The 19,876-nt window shown below is 40.3% G+C and overlaps 4 protein-coding genes across 5 annotated transcripts in view; 1 reads left to right on the plus strand and 3 right to left on the minus strand.

Moving 5' to 3' along the window:
* Window positions 1-19,876, plus strand: part of LOC124138765 — a 28,443-nt gene continuing 8,567 nt past the window's right edge. Inside the window, exon 1 of one of the 2 annotated variants that reach the window (XM_048399710.1) lies at window positions 1-160. In XM_048399710.1, coding sequence (XP_048255667.1) covers window positions 25-160 — 136 coding nt within the window. In that variant the 5' untranslated portion in view covers window positions 1-24. Of the gene's footprint in view, window positions 161-19,357; window positions 19,434-19,876 lie in introns of those variants that run through there. The other variant, XR_007222171.1, reaches the window with a different exon arrangement.
* On the minus strand, window positions 2,651-3,868 carry LOC125382034. The gene is made up of 2 exons (XM_048399711.1): window positions 3,524-3,868; window positions 2,651-2,952 (listed from the first exon to the last, which is right to left on the minus strand). The coding sequence occupies exons 1-2, from the start codon at window positions 3,683-3,685 to the stop codon at window positions 2,692-2,694; spliced, it is 423 nt and encodes a 140-aa protein (XP_048255668.1). The 5' UTR covers window positions 3,686-3,868; the 3' UTR covers window positions 2,651-2,691.
* Window positions 8,868-10,995, minus strand: LOC125382035. The gene is made up of 2 exons (XM_048399712.1): window positions 9,890-10,995; window positions 8,868-9,315 (listed from the first exon to the last, which is right to left on the minus strand). The coding sequence occupies exons 1-2, from the start codon at window positions 9,941-9,943 to the stop codon at window positions 9,055-9,057; spliced, it is 315 nt and encodes a 104-aa protein (XP_048255669.1). The 5' UTR covers window positions 9,944-10,995; the 3' UTR covers window positions 8,868-9,054.
* On the minus strand, window positions 15,344-17,473 carry LOC124138761. The gene is made up of 3 exons (XM_046505614.2): window positions 17,298-17,473; window positions 16,639-16,700; window positions 15,344-15,723 (listed from the first exon to the last, which is right to left on the minus strand). Exons 1-3 carry the CDS (start codon window positions 17,320-17,322, stop codon window positions 15,463-15,465), a joined length of 348 nt encoding a protein of 115 aa, XP_046361570.1. The 5' UTR covers window positions 17,323-17,473; the 3' UTR covers window positions 15,344-15,462.

Below are 19,876 nucleotides of genomic sequence, written 5' to 3' on the forward strand. Positions count from 1 at the left end.
AAACATGAACCTTTTGCGACTTGCATGTCCTGTGGTACCTGTTTCATGGTATTACCCATACCAAATACTGTTAACACCAGTGATACATTACCCATGGTTCCATCCAGAGAGACCTTTACAAGTGATGACCTAACATTGAAACTTCACTATGAGCACAATGGTACGACCTTAATATGTATGGGTTGCCTTATGGGAAGAGACATCCAAGTTTGTTGTATTTAGTACAGTCTGAAGTACAAAAGGTATTTCCACTTAGAATAACATTATGTAACAGTAAAAGGTTTGCAGTATTGTTTGACTGGACGTCTAGCAGAATTGTTGCCTTCAGTGTCAAATATCGTAATAAATGTTCACTACAGGTTGTACACTTTGAAAGTGGTATTTTGCTGCCACTGAGGAACTTATTTGCCACTGAGGAACTTATTTCTTAATATTTTAAGTAGTTCTTTCTGTTAATATGTTTTCAAAACTATTGTTGAAGTTGTATTTGTAGTTCGCATACATATCTGTTGAAAAGTCGGGCCGATATTTTTTTTTATGGGGGGCAAATGTAAGAAAGTGAAATAATGATAATGTCCATGGTCAAAGGGAAGTAACTCTTTGGATGGGTGCGCTACCACCCGAAGGTCAACTGACCAATCAAAATTGCCGGTTTGCTTTGGGCTGTATGCCGTTGGAAAATAAATAGTGACCTGACATCTCTCTCTCTCCCTGTTTTAGGAATGTATGCATTAATATTGGTCGAAATAAGGCCGTCTTGTATCACATATTGTAGATAACAATGCTAGGACATAGGTTGTAGGTATTCTGTCAGAGGTAGCATCGTACATTTGTTGTATTTTTGATTTATCGAGCCAAGCAGAAACCTCACGGTTAGCGTTAGACGTTCCGTCATTGACTGATTGTGTTTCAGAGGCCTTTGACTATTAAAGGAATGTAATTCCCATTTTCGGTATGGGAATAGAATTCTAATAGTTTTGGTTCAGGAATAGAATAGTTGTTTTAACTTTTAACATTAAATATTCGCCAATGCTTTTTAAACTCTGGTTGTCACCCATTTTCGGGGGTCAGTGACCGCATTAGCTAGATTCAGGGGAAGTAACCCTTATCTTGTTACATTCCTGAAAGCTCATGTCCTTGTCATGTTTGTTATTGTTTTGATTTTGAATTATGACCGCTCAATTCAGTCTTTTTTATTGTATTCAGTTAGTAACTGCTGCTGTATTATATATGTACCATATTCGACATGATAAGGACCCAGGGCACTCTCATAATTTGAAATAGGAGACTCTTATTAGAATACAATTTTTGTGGATTAAAAAAACACATTTGAAAGATCCTAAATTTCGTGGTTTATGCTGACAGCCTTAAATGATACAAAAGAAAAGTCTGTGTGTATTATACACAACAGATATATTTTTCCAGAATTTAATTGCCCATAATTAAGGGTGCATATAATACACAGGTGTGTATTATACACGAATAAAAAAGTCTTGTGTACATTAGGGAATTGGAAGGAATTGGGATTGTTCGCTAGCCAATATATTAGCAAATACCGCCATGGGTGCTTATAAGAGCGGGGTGCTTATTAGGCCGAATACGGTAATAAGTTGGCATTGTTGTACTATTATTCTATTTACATGTAACAGACTTGAATGTCCAAATATGTAATCAGTGATTGGTCAGATTATGCATATTGTTGCATTAAATACACAATCCGGAAGTAATGTCTTTTTATAAAGCCTAATGGAATAGTGTAAAAGTTTTCCTTGGAGCCTTGGAAACACAATGCTGTGTGGCCATGACATTAATCCGGTGTCGGAAAGAACTCGACAAAATGATTTGTGGTACATTTTGTGGTACAACGTCTGCCACACTCCATGCATTAATTCCCCATGGTGGTCAGAAGTTATGTATTATTCGTGGTACAACTTTCTACTCCATGATTTGTTTATTACCAAACATTTTGCAAGTAATATATTTCCTAAATATTGTAATGAATGCGCCAACAGTCCTAAAGGAGGACTCACTCACATATTCATGAGTTTCACATATTTTCTTATCCTAAAAAATCTCCTGTGAAGATTAAGTAATGTCCAGTCAGTATGTGAGTGGATGTGACGTTCAGAATGTTAATTTCTTTCCAGAATTAAATAGGTTAAACACCTGTTCAAATGGTGCACCTGCGTGCCGTCGCAGATGTAGCAGCTGTTTATGGACTACATGTGTGATCACCATGCATTAGTGAGTGAGTGAGTTGGGTTTAACGCCGCTTTTAACTGAATTCCAGTTATGTCACAGCATGTCAGCTTAATGTGGGAGGAAAGTGATGCAGGTCTGAGACGTTTACCGCTTTGGTGAAACCCACAAGCACGGGTATGGTTTTGACAAACCTAGAAACATAATCGGGGCGAACCAGGATTTGAACCCACAAGCATAGGTTTTTGGCGTGCCCAAGGGACGCAACTCTGGACAGCGAATCGCCTTAGTACTGGGCCACTGCGTCAAATCAAAACAAAACAAAATGTTGTAACAAATAATGTATTTCATTAACATAAAGGAAATAGCCAAACCAAACAGAGATAGATTTTATGTATTTCCCAAATATTGTAACAAATGCCTCAACAGTCCTAAAATGATTCAAAAATGTTTTGTATATAAGTATATACATATGTGTTCAGAGTTCACTGCCTAATCATCCTTCTTCTTAAACACACTCTTGACTCTTCTGAAGAAGTTGGCCACCCTAGATAGCAAGGCCTTCAGGAAGGAGTGGGTTGGCTGGATGATCTCCTCATCCACGAGATCTACTTCAACAAAGTCAGTGTCGTCCACGATGTACTGACCAGCGATAGTGAGGGACACAGAAGGGACAGTGCTGGGGCGAAGGGTCTGTGGGACGGGCAGGTGAGACAAGTGGGCAGGGATGGTCAGGGACTTTGAAGTGGGTTGCTATAGATAGGGAGGTAGTGGAAAGAATGGAATGTGAGGAAAGAATATTATGTAGATGGAAAAGGTTATACAATCATTGAATTCTATTGCAGCAAATAAAAGATTATGGTGGTAAAGACAGAAAAGGTGTGACAAAAGAAACAAGGTAAATAAAGATGATATATAGTAGATACCGAAAGGTAAATATTTGTTTGTTGTTTAAAAACGCCGCACTCAGCAGTATTCCAGCTACATGACGGCGGTCTGTAAACAATCGAGTCTTGACTAGACAATCCAGTGATTGACATCATGAGCATCTATAGTAAAGATGATGACTTGAATGATATTCTTGGAAATACAAATGTGACAAACTTTACAGAATTACTGAAGCCTTTGAACCAAAGTACTCTTAACATTCGTAATAGGGTTATATTAATTGCATACAGTTGGTTTAAGGTAGGAAAACAGTATAAACATTCAGTTACAGCTTTATGAAAACAGAGACCAGTACATAGAAGTGTTCAACATATCGGTGAAAACTCATGGAAGTGCTAAACAGGCATTGTTAAAGACAACCCTTTATGACACCTACATGGCAAGGGGCAGGATAAGTCAGTTGGGACAGAGGCTTGAGGAACCAGATCATCCGATCAACTATGGGGAAACAGAAGAATACACATACAGGTATTAAACACCCAGAATGTATGTTGCTGGTTCCTAATCTTTGGGTGATGACTAGTAAATTATATATCATTTTGCAGTTAATAAATTATTTGTGCTGACCGATAGGTTGTATATAGCTAAGCTTTTAGGGGTTCCTCTTTTCCAAAATGTTCCAGTTTTATGTTGGATAAAGGGTAGATCTAATTGTAATAACTAAGGGCAGCTAGCCTAGACACTGCAAAGTATATCTCCCTGTTACTTTATAACTTGAACCCCTCAGACAATATAAGGGATAATAAGTTACAGTTTACCTTTCACTGCTAAACTAAGTCTATTTGCTAAAATACAAGGGATTTTGCCTAGCCATACAATACTGATTTGGGCTCAGACTGCTGTGTCAGTTCTTAGAGTTTATAAGAAATCATGGGCAGATCCAGGTTTATAAAAAAGGGAGTGGGGGACAGGGGATGTTCCACTTGGGCTATTTGTAACTTCAGTAGGGGCAGTTCCCACCCAAAAAACTTCCCCAAGACTCACAAACTCTTCATGTAAACCACTGATAATACATTTACATTGTTCATTTTACATCCAAATCAACATGTTACCATGGTAGGAAAGGCGCATAAAGAATGTCATGAGATGTAAAAGACACAAGAACCCACATTTTATTATAATGTTTACAAGTTCAAGGTATACAAAGGTCCCTGCATTCAACAACTTAAGCCCCTAAAGCATGCAGTGTTTGAAGATACACACTACCTCATCACACTAATACACCAACGTGTAGGTACGGAATCTACTGAAGCGTAATTAGAATTGTACCTTGAACATAAGTGCTCGCATTCATGATGACAGGTTCAGGAATTGCAATTAAGGACAGGAAAATAACGCTTTCAGAACAGCCAAGTGCAGATGTAGCATTAAAAATGGCGTTGATGTAACATCAAAGTGACAACCGTCGTCAAGGAAGACATGAAGTCTCGTAAAATCACGCGATATTACAAAATAAAGTTAACTGGCTCTCGAATTCATTTACGCTTGCACTGGGGTGTTAGAGACGGAGCTCGGCTGTATTTTGAGGAGAGAAGTTTAGTCGCGCCATCATATAAATGAAGCAAGATTAATTATGAGCTGAAATAATTCCTCCAGGCACGATTCTGGGTGGTACTCGTTACTATTAAACCAGCAGCTTGTAAGGGTCCGTCAAATTTATGGCACGACAGTGACTAAAATCATACTATGGCTATTTTCATAACCAGCAATATAAGGGGTGCTCAGGATTTATTCTGACCGGGACCTCACGGGGACAGGTATATCGAGATGACAGGTACCATCAGCCGACCCTGCATGGTTGGTACACTAGTTTCAGGTCATGAGTATGGTTTTACGCCGCTTTTAGCATTATTCCAGCAATATCACGGCTGGGGACAACAGAAATGGGCTTCACACATTGTGCCCATGTTTGGAATCGACCCCAGGACCCTGTTCCACAAAGCGATCTTAGCGCTAAGTCGATCGGAACTCACTTTCTTTAACACTGACTTACGACAGTCATAGCGATAAGATTGCTTTGTGGAACGGGGTCCAGGTCTTCAGCGTGACGAGCCAACGCTTTAACCACTAGGCTACCCTACCGCCCCTTGAGGTCACTATCAGGTCATAACCAGGGGCATGTTCAACAATACTTTTGTTATGGAGTACATTGACTTGCTTGAACAGGATTAACATGACTTTACCCGAACAAAACACTTAAAACATTAAGTAGAAGACAGCTTTCATATTAGCCTTTTTCATTAAAGAAAAGATATTACATGGGGAAAAATATCAGGATATGAATATTTTAATTTAAGAAATATAAATTAATGTTGAAGCTTCGTTAAAAATTCAAAAATTCGATAAGTAATTAGAATAAGAGGCCCATAGGGCCTGTATCGCTCACCTGGATATTGACGCAATCATGACAAAATATACATTTGCATTGTACATGTATATAATACTCCAAATATTTCGTAATTTTGATTCTGTCAGCATTTAATATGGGTGGATGGCCAATCTGACAGCATAAACGTGTATTTATCTAGATACAAATGTGGCATAAAGATCTGAACCGTTTCCATGTTATGATCCAGGATATATCATATTTAAGGTATTATTCTCTTCATAACAAACAAATGTATACAATGTATCTGTTTATTATAGGCTGGGGATAACATCGGTTTGCAAGTTATGGTCAAGATTTCAACTCCTTTGGGAGTGCCGGACAGATGAACAGAAGGGCAAGTCCTTGTAGCATATGTGCATTCCTCTCATTATACTCTCAATTGTACATATGGTTATACGGTAGGAATCTTAACTGTGTCCAAGTTATAAACTCTTTTTAGCCCCGCCCCTTAGTCCCCGGGGTAGGGGGTAGGGTTCAGCCCCTCCATTTCTCCAATTTGAATCCCCACCATTGGAGAATACTTCCATCCAAATATGGTTAAAAACTATCTCTTAGTACCAGAGAGGAAGTCGTCTGAAGCAATATAGCCAAACTACCCCTATTTCGCCCCGCCCCTCAGCCTCTTAGGGGATGATCAGCCCTTCCATTTGTACAATTTTGAATTCTCACCACCAGAGAATGCTTCCAACAATATATGGTTGATATCTATCTCTTAGTTCTAGAGAAGAAGTCGTTTAAAGTAATATGGCCAAATTACGCCTATTTCGCCCCGCCCCTCAGGCTCTTCAGGGGTGATCAGCCCTACCATTTGTACAATTTTGAATTCTCACCACCCACCGGGGAATGCTTCCAACAATATATGGTTGATATCTATCTCTCAGTTCAAGAGAAGAAGTTATTTAAAACAATAACGCCAAATTACTCCTATTTGGCCCCGCCCCTCACTAGTTTGGGTGGGGGTGGGATGTCAGCCCCACCATTTGTACACCTAGGGATGCTTCCAGTCTAATTTTGTTAATTTCCAACTAGTAGTTCAGAAGAAGTTTAAAACGATAACGCCAAATTACTATTTGGCCACGCCCCTAAGCCCCTTAGGGTGTGATCAGCCCCTCCAATTGTACAGTTTTGAATCCTCACAACCGGAGAATGCTTCCACCCAAATATGATTGATATCTATCTCTTAGTTCTGGAGAAGAAGTCGTTTAAAGCAATATAGCCAAATAACGCCTATTTGGCCCCGCCCCTCAGCCCCTGGGGGAGCCCCACCATTTGTACAATTTTGTAATCCCACCACCTAGGGATGCTTCCAGTCTTATTTTGTTAATGTCCAACTAGTGGTTCAGAAGAAGAAGTCGTTTGAATAAATTGTTGACGGATGATAGACGGACGACGGACGCCACGGTATGGCATAAGCTCACCTTGGTCGGGTGGTCGACTGGTCGGCTCGGAGACAGTATACCGTGTCTGAATGGGTGTCAGTGTTAAACTGCGGCATGTTATCTGTGGACTAGCACTGTAAAACCGGCTAGTTCAAGGCAGCCACGCACGCACACACACACGTGCACGAACGTATGCGCGACGTTAAACCCCATTTCACCTCACCTCACCTTACCAAGGTGATATCCATGTTGAAATGTATGGATGAAATATGATAGGCGTTGCATCATAACCGTTTAGCCGAGTCCTTGCATCTATTCCAATCAATGTCATGATGTTATGACAAAATGTTCCCAAGCCTCCAAAATATTATTGGCAACACTGAACCATGAACACAGACTGCCAGAGATGGATACGCTCCTTCTCAACAGAAGGCGGTGGGTAGTCTATTGGTTAAAGGGTTAGCTCCTCATGCCGAAGACCCAGGTTCAATTGCCTACATGGGTACATGTGTGAAGCGCATATCTGGTGTCCCCCGCACTGATATTCGTGGAATATTGCTGAAAAAGGCGTAACACCGTACTCACTCACTCATTCGTTTTAAATTCATTTTACATGTTTGATTTGTATCCTGGGCCTACCAGGAATAGCCTGGTTGTCAAAGATGAAACATATTGCAACTGTACCAAAATGTAGACCATTTAGTCAACAAGAAATGTTGCAACCAGAGGATGTATTCATCTTCGTCAGCCTGTATGTTCATGGTACAGTGTTCATTGTACATTGTGTGCGTGCGTGTAACAATTGTTTGGAACCTTGGAAACACAATGCTGTGGGGCCATGACATTAATCCAGTGTCGGAAAGAACTCCACAAAATGATTTGTGGTACAACGCCTGCCACACTCCATGCATTAATTTCCCATGGTGGTCAGAAGTTATGTATTGCTCGTGGTACAACTTTCTACTCCATGATTTGATTATTACCAAACATTTTGCAAGTAATATATTTCCTAAATATTGTAATAAATGCCTCAAGAGTCCAAAGGAGGACTCACTAATTCATGAGTTTCACATATTTATTATCCTAAAAACACTTGTGTGAAGATTAAGTAATGCCCGTGTAAACTGCCCAGTATGTGAGTGGATGTGACGTTTGGAATGTTAATTTCTTTCCAGAATTAAATAGGTTAAACACCTGTTCAAATGGTGCACCTGCGTGCCGTCCCAGATGTAGCAGCTGTTTATGGACTACATGTGTGATCACCATGCGTTAGTCTAGAGTGAGTGAGTGAGTTGGGTTTAACGCCGCTTTTACCAGTATTCCAGTTATATCACGGCGTGTCAGCTTAATGTGGGAGGAAAGCCCGAAGTGATGCAGGTCTGAGACGTTTACCACTTCGGGGAAACCCACGAGCACGGGTATGGTGCTGACAAACCTAGAAACATAATCGGGGCGAATAGGGATTCTAACCACAATCATAGGTTTCTGACGTGCCCAAGGGACGCAACTCTGCACAGCGAATCGCGGCGCCTTTATAGACGACTTGGCCACCCGTGCCCCCTCAGAGTTTAAACAGCGTTGGTGAATACTTAATGTTAAAAGATCAGAACAACTATTCTATTCCTGAACCAAAACTATTAGAATCTTATTCCCATACCTAAAATGGGAATCACATTCCTTTAATAGTCAAAAAGTAAAAATACAATCTGTCCATGACGGAACGTCCAACGCTAACCACGAGTTTTTTGCTTGGCTCGATCAATCGAAATACAACAAATATACGATGCTACCTCTGATAGAATACCTACAACCTACTTCTTGGCATTGTTATCTGCAATATGTGATACAAGACGGCCTTATTTCGACCAATATTAATGCATACATACCTAAAAGAGAGAGAGAGAGATGTCAGGTCATAGTCTAGAACATAGACAGAAAATAGCAGAAAAGGAACAAATCAAAACAAAACAAAATGTTGTAACAAATAATGTATTTCATTAACATAAAGGAAATAGCCAAAACAAACAGAGATAGATTTTATGTATTTCCCAAATATTGTAACAAATGCCTCAACAGTCCTAAAATGATTCATAAATGTTTTGTATATAAGTATATACATATGTGTTCAGAGTTCACTGCCTAATCATCCTTCTTCTTAAACACACTCTTGACTCTTCTGAAGAAGTTGGCCACCCTAGATAGCAAGGCCTTCAGGAAGGAGTGGGTTGGCTGGATGATCTCCTCATCCACGAGATCTACTTCAACAAAGTCAGTGTCGTCCATGATGTACTGACCAGCGATAGTGAGGGACACAGAAGGGACAGTGCTGGGGCTAAGGGTCTGTGGGACGGGCAGGTGAGACAAGTGGGCAGGGATGGTCAGGGACTTTGAAGTGGGTTGCTATAGATAGGGAGGTAGTGGAAAGAATGGAATGTGAGGAAAGAATATTATGTAGATGGAAAAGGTTATTCAATCATTGAATTTTTACTGCAGCAAATAAAAGATTATGGTGGTAAAGACAGAAAAGGGTATGACAAAAGAAACAAGGTAAATAAAGATGATATATAGTAGATACCGAAAGGTAAATATTTGTTTGTTGTTTAAAAACGCCGCACTCAGCAGTATTCCAGCTACATGACGGCAGCTGTAAACAATCGAGTCTTGACTAGGCAATCCAGTGATTGACATGATGAGCATCTATAGTAAAAATGATGACTTGAAGGATATTCTTGGAAATACAAATGTGACAAACTTTACAGAATTACTGAAGCCTTTGAACCAAAGTACTCTCAACATTCGTAATAGGGTTATATTAATTGCATACAGTTGGTTTCAGGTAGGAAAACAGTATAAACATTCAGTTACAGCTTTATGAAAACAGACCAGTACACAGAAGTGGGTGTTCGACATATCAGTGAAAACTCATGGAAGTGCTAAACAGGCATTGCTAAAGACAAGCCTTCAGGACACCTACATGGCAAGGGGCAGGATAAGTCAGTTGGGACAGAGGCTGGAGGAACCAGATCATCTGATCAACTGTGGGGAAAAAGAGGAATAAACATACAGGGTACTAAACACCCAGAATGTATGTTGCTGGTTCCTACTCTTTGGCTGGTGACTAGTAAATTATATATGTATTATTTTGCGGTTAATAAATTATTTGTGCTGACAGATAGGTGGTATATCGCTAAGCTTTTAGGGGTTCCCCTTTTCCAAAATGTTCCAGTTTTATGTTGGATAACGGGTAGATCTAATTGTAATAACCAAGGGCAGCTAGCCTAGACACTGCAAAGTATATCTCCCTGTTACTTTATAACTTGAACCCCTCAGACAAAATATGGGATAAGTTACAGTTTACCTTTCACTGCTAAACTAAGTCTATTTGCTAAAATACAAGGGATTCAGCCAAGCCATACAATATTGATTTGGGCTCAGACTGCTGTGTCAGTTCTGAGAGTTTATAAGAAATCATGGGCAGATACAGGTTTATAAAAAAGGGAGTGGGGGACAGGGGATGTTCCACTTGGGCTATTTGTAACTTCAATACGGGCAGTTCCCACACAAAAGACTACCCCAAGACTCACAAACACTTCATGTAAACCAATGATAATACATTTACAGAATTCATTTTACAACCAAATCAACATGTTACCATAGTAGGAAAGGCGCATAAAGAATGCCATGAGATGTAAAAGACACAAGAACCTACATTTTATTATAATGTTTACAAGTTCAAGGTATACAAAGGTCCCTGCATTCAACATCTTAAGCCCCTAAAGCATGCAGTGTTTGAAGATCAGCACAGGAGCCATGATACACACTACAGACTGTACCTCATCACACTAAAATACCAACGTGTAGGTACAGAATCTACTGAAGCGTAATTAGAATTGTACCTTGAACATAAGTGCTCGCATTCATGATGACAGGTTCAGGAATTGCAATAAAGGATAGGAAAATAACGCTTTCAGAACAGCCAAGTGCAGATGTAGCATCAAAAATGGCGTCGATGTAACATCAAAGTGACAACCGTCGTCAAGGAAGACATGAAGTCTCGTAAAATCACGCGATATTACAAAATAAAGTTAACTGGCTCTCGAATTCATTTGCGCTTGCACTGGGGTGTTAGAGACGGAGCTCGGCCGTATTTTGTTGAGGAGAGAAGTTTAGTCGCGCCATCATATAAATGAAGCAAGATTAATTATGAGCTGAAATAATTCCTCCAGGCACGATTCTGGGTGGTACTCGTTACTATTAAACCAGCAGCTTGTAAGGGTCCGTCAAATTTATGGCACGACAGTGACTAAAATCATACAATGGCTATTTTCATAACCAGCAATATAAGGGGTGCTCGGGATTTATTCTGACCGGGACCTCACGGGGACTGGTATATCGAGATGACAGGTACCATCAGCCGACCCTGCATGGTTGGTACACTAGTTTCGGGTCATGAGTATGGTTTTACGCCGCTTTTAGCATTATTCCAGCAATATCACGGCTGGGGACAACAGAAATGGGCTTCAAACATTGTGCCCATGTTTGGAATCGACCCCAGGACCCTGTTCCACAAAGCGATCTTAGCGCTAAGTCGATCGGAACTCACTTTCCTTAACACTGACTTACGACAGTCATAGCGCTAAGATTGCTTTGTGGAACGGGGTCCAGGTCTTCAGCGTGACGAGCCAACGCTTTAACCACTATACCCTACCGCCCCTTCAGGTCACGATCAGGTCATAACCAGGGGCATGTTCAACAATACTTTTCTTATGGAGTACATTGACTTGCTTGAACAGGATTGACATGAATTTACCCAAACAAAACACTTAAAACATTAAGTAGGAGACAGCTTTCATATTAGCCTTTTTCATTACAGAAAAGATATTACATGGGGAAAAATATCATGATATGAATATTTTAATTTAGGAAATATAAATTAATGTTGAAGCTTCGTTAAAAATTCAAAACTGGTAATCAATGATCGATAAGTAATGAGAATAAGAGGCCCATAGGGCCTGTATCGCTCACCTGGATATTGACGCAATCATGACAAAATATACATTTGCATTGTACATGTATATAATACTCCAAATATTTCGTAATTTTGATTTTGTCAGCATTTAATATGGGTGGATGGCCAATCTGACAGCATAAACGTGTATTTATCTAGATACAAATGTGGCATAAAGATCTGAACCGTTTCCATGTTATGATCCAGGATAAATCATATTTAAGGTATTATTCTCTTCATAACAAACCAATGTATACAATGTATCTGTTTATTATAGGGTGGGGATAATATCGGTTTGCAAGTTATGGTCAAGATTTCCACTCCTTTGGGAGCGCCGGACAGATGAACAGAAGGGCAAGTCCTTGCAGCATATGTGCATTCCTCTCATTGTTCTCTCAATTGTACATATGGTTATACGGTTGGGATCTTAACTGTGTCCAAGTTATAAACTCTTTTTAGCCCCGCCCCTTAGTCCTCCGGGGTAGGGGTAGGGTTCAGCCCCTCCATTTCTCCAATTTGAATCCCCACCATTGGAGAATACTTCCATCCAAATATGGTTAAAAACTATCTCTTTGTACCAGAGAGGAAGTCTTCTGAAGCAATATAGCCAAACTACCCCTATTTCGCCCCGCCCCTCAGCCTCTTGGGGGATGATCAGCCCTTCCATTTGTACAATTTTGAATTCTCACCACCAGAGAATGCTTCCAACAATATATGGTTGATATCTATCTCTTAGTTCTAGAGAAGAAGTCGTTTAAAGTAATATGGCCAAATTACGCCTATTTCGCCCCGCCCCTCAGGCTCTTCAGGGGTGATCAGCCCTACCATTTGTACAATTTTGAATTCTCACCACCCACCGGGGAATGCTTCCAACAATATATGGTTGATATCTATCTCTCAGTTCAAGAGAAGAAGTTATTTAAAACAATAACGCCAAATTACTCCTATTTGGCCCCGCCCCTCACTAGTTTGGGTGGGGGTGGGATGTCAGCCCCACCATTTGTACACCTAGGGATGCTTCCAGTCTAATTTTGTTAATTTCCAACTAGTGGTTCAGAAGAAGTTTAAAACGATAACGCCAAATTACTATTTGGCCACGTCCCTAAGCCCCTTAGGGTGTGATCAGCCCCTCCAATTGTACAGTTTTGAATCCTCACAACCGGAGAATGCTTCCACCCAAATATGATTGATATCTATCTCTTAGTTCTGGAGAAGAAGTCGTTTAAAGCAATATAGCCAAATAACGCCTATTTGGCCCCGCCCCTCAGCCCCTGGGGGAGCCCCACCATTTGTACAATTTTGTAATCCCACCACCTAGGGATGCTTCCAGTCTTATTTTGTTAATGTCCAACTAGTGGTTCAGAAGAAGAAGTCGTTTGAATAAATTGTTGACGGATGATAGACGGACGACGGACGCCACGGTATGGCATAAGCTCACCTTGGTCGGGTGGTCGACTGGTCGGCTCGGAGACAGTATACCGTGTCTGAATGGGTGTCAGTGTTAAACTGCGGCATGTTATCTGTGGACTAGCACTGTAAAACCGGCTAGTTCAAGGCAGCCACGCACGCACACACACACGTGCACGAACGTATGCGCGACGTTAAACCCCATTTCACCTCACCTCACCTTACCAAGGTGATATCCATGTTGAAATGTATGGATGAAATATGATAGGCGTTGCATCATAACCGTTTAGCCGAGTTCTTGCATCTATTCCAATCAATGTCATGATGTTATGACAAAATGTTCCCAAGCCTCCAAAATATTATTGGCAACACTGAACCATGAACACAGACTGCCAGAGATGGATACGCTCCTTCTCAACAGGAGGCGGTGGGTAGTCTATTGGTTAAAGGGTTAGCTCCTCATGCCGAAGACCCAGGTTCAATTGCCTACATGGGTACATGTGTGAAGCGCATATCTGGTGTCCCCCGCACTGATATTCGTGGAATATTGCTGAAAAAGGCGTAACACCGTACTCACTCACTCATTCGTTTTAAATTCATTTTACATGTTTGATTTGTATCCTGGGCCTACCAGGAATAGCCTGGTTGTCAAAGATGAAACATATTGCAACTGTACCAAAATGTAGACCATTTAGTCAACAAGAAATGTTGCAACCAGAGGATGTATTCATCTTCGTCAGCCTGTATGTTCATGGTACAGTGTTCATTGTACATTGTGTGCGTGCGTGTAACAATTGTTTGGAACCTTGGAAACACAATGCTGTGGGGCCATGACATTAATCCAGTGTCGGAAAGAACTCCACAAAATGATTTGTGGTACAACGCCTGCCACACTCCATGCATTAATTTCCCATGGTGGTCAGAAGTTATGTATTGCTCGTGGTACAACTTTCTACTCCATGATTTGATTATTACCAAACATTTTGCAAGTAATATATTTCCTAAATATTGTAACAAATGCCTCAAGAGTCCTAAAGGAGGACTCACTCATTCATGAGTTTCACATATTTATTATCCTAAAAACACTTGTGTGAAGATTAAGTAATGCCCGTGTAAACTGCCCAGTATGTGAGTGGATGTGATGTTTGGAATGTTAATTTCTTTCCAGAATTAAATAGGTTGAAACACCTGTTCAAATGGTGCACCTGCGTGCCGTCCCAGATGTAGCAGCTGTTTATGGACTACATGTGTGATTACCATGCGTTAGTCTAGAGTGAGTGAGTGAGTTGGGTTTAACGCCGCTTTTACCAGTATTCCAGTTATATCACGGCGTGTCAGCTTAATGTGGGAGGAAAGCCCGAAGTGATGCAGGTCTGAGACGTTTACCACTTCGGGGAAACCCACGAGCACGGGTATGGTGCTGACAAACCTAGAAACATAATCGGGGCGAACAGGGATTCGAACCACAATCATAGGTTTCTGACGTGCCCAAGGGACGCAACTCCGCACAGAGAATCGCGGCGCCTTTATAGACGACTGGGCCACCCGTGCCCCCTCAGAGTTTAAACAGCGTTGGTGAATACGTAATGTTAAAAGATCAGATCAACTATTCTATTCCTGAACCAAAACTATTAGAATCTTATTCCCACATAAAAATGGGAATCACATTCCTTTAATAGTCAAACAGTGAAAACACAATCTGTCCATGACGGAACGTCCAACGCTAACCACGAGTTTTTTGCTTGGCTCGATCAATCGAAAATACAACAAATATACGATGCTACCTCTGATAGAATACCTACAACCTACTTCTTGGCATTGTTATCTGCAATATGTGATACAAGACGGCCTTATTTCGACCAATATTAATGCATACATACCTAAAACAGAGAGAGAGATGTCAGGTCATAGTCAAGAACATAGACAGAAAATAGCAGAAAAGGAACAAATCAAAACAAAACAAAATGTTGTAACAAATAATGTATTTCATTAACATAAAGGAAATAGCCAAAACAAACAGAGATAGATTTTTATGTATTTCCCAAATATTGTAACAAATGCCTCAACAGTCCTAAAATGATTCATAAATGTTTTGTATATAAGTATATACATATGTGTTCAGAGTTCACTGCCTAATCATCCTTCTTCTTAAACACACTCTTGACTCTTCTGAAGAAGTTGGCCACCCTAGATAGCAAGGCCTTCAGGAAGGAGTGGGTTGGCTGGATGATCTCCTCATCCACGAGATCTACTTCAACAAAGTCAGTGTCGTCCACGATGTACTGACCAGCGATAGTGAGGGACACAGAAGGGACAGTGCTGGGGCTAAGGGTCTGTGGGACGGGCAGGTGAGACAAGTGGGCAGGGATGGTCAGGGACTTTGAAGTGGGTTGCTATAGACAGGGAGGTAGTGGAAAGAATGGAATGTGAGGAATGTATATTATGTAGATGGAAAAACATAGAAAAGGTGTGAAAAAAGAAACAAGGTAAATATATATATATAAAATGATTTGGATACACTTTCCTTATATCATTTTGCAACTCTGAGTTTCACGCACCCATGTTATTACGTACGATCATCAGGCATAATGAAACATGATTTTTAGTTTAACCCTTTCTTTTTTGCTCGGCTTGGGGGTTTACCATGGCGACAGGTGAAAATGAGCTCGCTTCTTTTGTTTAGCTTGTTGGATGTTAGCGTGAAACTTAGCACGTTAGCATGGGTGCATGAAACTCAGAGTTGCAAAATGATATAAGGAAAGTGTATCCAAATCTGTATTTATGCTCTACTTGTATTGAGCACTCTCTTCTGCAATTGGATCGTATTTGTGTGTGTGTGTGTGTGTGTGTGTGTGTGTGTGTGTGTGTGTGTGTGTGTGTGTGTGTGTGTGTGTATATATAGTAGATACCGAAAGGTAGATAATTTGTTTGTTGTTTAAAAACGCCACTCAGCAGTATTGCAGCTACATGACGGCGGTCTGTAAACAGTCGAGTCTGGACTAGACAATCCAGTGATTGACATCATGAGCATCTATAGTATAGAGATGATGACATGAAGGATATTCTTGGAAATACAAATGTGACAAACTTCGCAGAATTACTGAAGCCTTTGAACCAAAGTACTCTCAACATTCATAATAGGGTTTTATTAATTGCATACTGTTGGTTTAAGGTAGGAATATAGTATAAACATTCAGTTACAGCTTTATAAAAACAGGGACCAGTACACAGAGGTGTTCCACATATCGGTGAAAACTCATGGAAGTGCTAAACAGGCATTGTTAAAGACAAGCCTTTATGACACCTACATGGCAAGGGGCAGGATAAGTCAGTTGGGACAGAGGCTGGAGGAACCAGATCATCCGATCAACTGTGGGGAAACAGAAGAATAAACATACAGGGTATTAAACGCCCAGAATGTATGTTGCTGGTCCCTAACCTTTGGCTGGTGACTAGTAAATAATATATCATTTTGCAGTTAATAAATTATTTGTGCGGACAGATAGGTGGTATATCGCTAAGCTTTTAGGGGTTCCCCTTTTCCAAAATGTTGCAGGGGTGTGTTCCACTTGGGCTATTTGTAACTTCAATACGGGCAGTTCCCACACAAAAGACTACCCCAAGACTCACAAACACTTTATGTAAACCACCTATATTAATACATTTACGGAATTCATTTTACAACCAAATCAACATGTTATCATGGTAGGAATGGTGCATAAAGAATGTCGTGAGATGTAAAAAGAACACCAGAACCCATGTTTTCTTATAATGTTTACAAGTTCAAGGTACACAAAGGGCCCTGCATTCAACATCTTAAGCCCCCAAAGTATCAAAGTGTTTGTGGTTCAGTACAGGAGTCATGATAGATCGTAAACATGATGATACACACTGCCTCATCACACTAATACACCAACAATGGCAACATGTAGGTACGGAATCTACTGAAGCGTAATTAGAATTGTACCTTGAACATAAGTGCTCGCATTCATGGTGGCAGGTTCAAGAATTGCAATTAAGGATAGGAAAAAAACGCTTTCAGAACAGCAAAGTGCAGATGTAGCATCAAAAATGGCGTCGATGTAACATCAAAGTGACAACCGTTGTCAAGGAAGACACAAAGTCTCGTAAAATCACGCGATATTACAAAATAACGTCAACTGGCTCCCGACCTTATTTGCGCTTGCACTGGGGTGTTAGAGACGGAGCTCGGCTGTATTTTGAGGAGATTAGTTAAAGTCGCGCCATCATATAAATGGAGCAAATCTAATTATGAGCTGAATTAATTCCTCCAGGCACGATTCTAGGTGTTACTAGTTACTATTCAACTAGCAGCTTGTAAGGGTCCGTCAAATTTATGGAACGACAGTGCCTATAATCATACTATGACTATTTTCATAACCAGCAATATAAGGGATGCGGTGAAGGCCAAAACGACACCTCAGGAAAACGCCACTGATTTCTCGGGCGTAGTAGTAGTAGTATATATGTATTTATTTACAGGTTTTATTATGTTATGTTGTAGTATATATGATTTATTTATATTATTTATATTGTCATTTTCTTGTTTTCCACAGTTATTCACAGTACTTCCACATTTGAATATCTTCACACCTTGTTCACAAGACTGGCCCATTAACCACAGAGCATTAATTGTGTCAGTAGTCAGTAACTGAGTCAGAGTGAGGTCCTCATCTTTGTATGTCTGCCCCACGTCGAATATCTCGTGGAGGTGGAGATGTGGAGGACTTCCTCATGTTGGCCCTGAGTTCTTCCTCACATTAGCGAAGACGCTTATTTCTAACGTAAACGTGTTTTAAGGCGATTAACATTTCAAAATTATTTGTTTTTGCAAGTGACCAAAGAGTTTAATTTCATTTATTTTATTTATTTTTATTTTAAGCATGTGATGATTTCACAATATGTTTAGTTGCGCCTCCCAATCACAGTCGGCAAGTAAATTGAAGTAGAGGCTAATTTCTAATGTAAACTTGTTTTAACATGTTACAATTATTTGTGTTTACCGGAACCCCACGGGGACTGGTATATCGAGATGTCAGGTACCATCAGCCGACCCTGCATGGTTGGTACACTAGTTTCAGGTCATGACCATGGGCATGTTCAACAATAGTTGTCTACTGGAGTACTCTGACTTGCTTAAACAGGGTTGACATTACCTAACCAAGGTCGTAGTTAACTTTTTTTTTGACAGGGAGGGCAAATATTTGTACAAGTTTGACTTGTCCCAAACTTGATTCAAATAAAACTGTTTTCTACCGGCTGGCTACGGCACTGCTAACCCGAACAAAACACTTAAAACATTAATAATATATACTGAACAACAAAAGTTCCTGTGACATTGAATAAGATTTAATGCAAAGTTATGTGTTTTTTTACCAAATCTGAAACCATTTCAGATAAAAGACTCCTGTAATTTTGTTTGTTTTGTTTGTTTGTTTGTTGTTTTACGCCGCACTCCAGCTATATGAAGGCGGTCTGTAAATAATCGAGTCTGGACCAGACAATCCAGTGATTAATATCATGAGCATCGATCCACGCAATTGGGATCGATGACATGCGTCAACCAAGTCAGTGAGCCTGACCACCCGATCCCGTTAGTCGCCTTTTACCGCTGAAAACGGCGTAACACCGTACTCACTCACTCATTCGTTATAAATTCATTTTTAATGTTTGATTTCTATCCCTCTATTTCCTAAATATTGTAGCAAATGCCCCAAGAGTCCTAAATGGGCACTCACTAATTCATGAGTTTCACATATTTATTGCCCTAAAAAACCTAGTGTGAAGATTAGTAATGTCCGTGTAAACTGCTCAGTATGTGAGTGGATGTGATGTTTGGAATGTTAATTTCTTTCCAGAATTAAAAATGTTGAACACCTGATCAAATGGTGCACCTGCATGTCTTTGTGAGAAAGTTACATGATGATAATGTCCATGGTCAAAGGGAAGTAACTCTTTGGATAGGTGCGCTACCACCCAAAGGTCAACTGACGTTGCGCATAGGGAGCCGGGAACCAGCTTATTGGGATGTATGCCGTTGGAAAATATATGGTGACCTTACATCTCTCTCTCTCTGTTTTAGGTATGTATGCATTAATATTGGTCGAAATAGGCCGTCTTGTATCACATATTGTAGATAACAATGCCAGGAAAAAGGTTGTGGGTATTCTGTCAGAGGTAGCATCGTATATTTGCTGTATTTTCGATTTATCGAGCCAAGCAGAAACCTCGTGGTTAGCGTTAGGCGTTCCGTCATTGACTGATTGTTTTTCACTTTTTGACTATTCAAGAAATGTTATTCCCAATTTAGGAATGGGAATAGAATTTTAATAGTTTTGGTTCAGGAATAGAATAGTTGTTTTGATCTTGTAACATAAAATTTTCGCCAACGCTGTTTAAACTCTGGTTGTCACCTATTTTCGGGGGTCACGTGACCGCATGAGCTAGATTCAGGGGAAGTAACCCTCATCTTGTTACGTTCCTGACAGCACAATCATGTACTGGTCATTGAGGAACATGTTTGTT

The sequence above is a fragment of the Haliotis rufescens genome, unplaced genomic scaffold, assembly GCF_023055435.1.
Source record: "Haliotis rufescens isolate VD_foot unplaced genomic scaffold, xgHalRufe1.0.p SCAF_2, whole genome shotgun sequence".
In the NCBI taxonomy this organism is placed as follows: domain Eukaryota; kingdom Metazoa; phylum Mollusca; class Gastropoda; order Lepetellida; family Haliotidae; genus Haliotis; species Haliotis rufescens.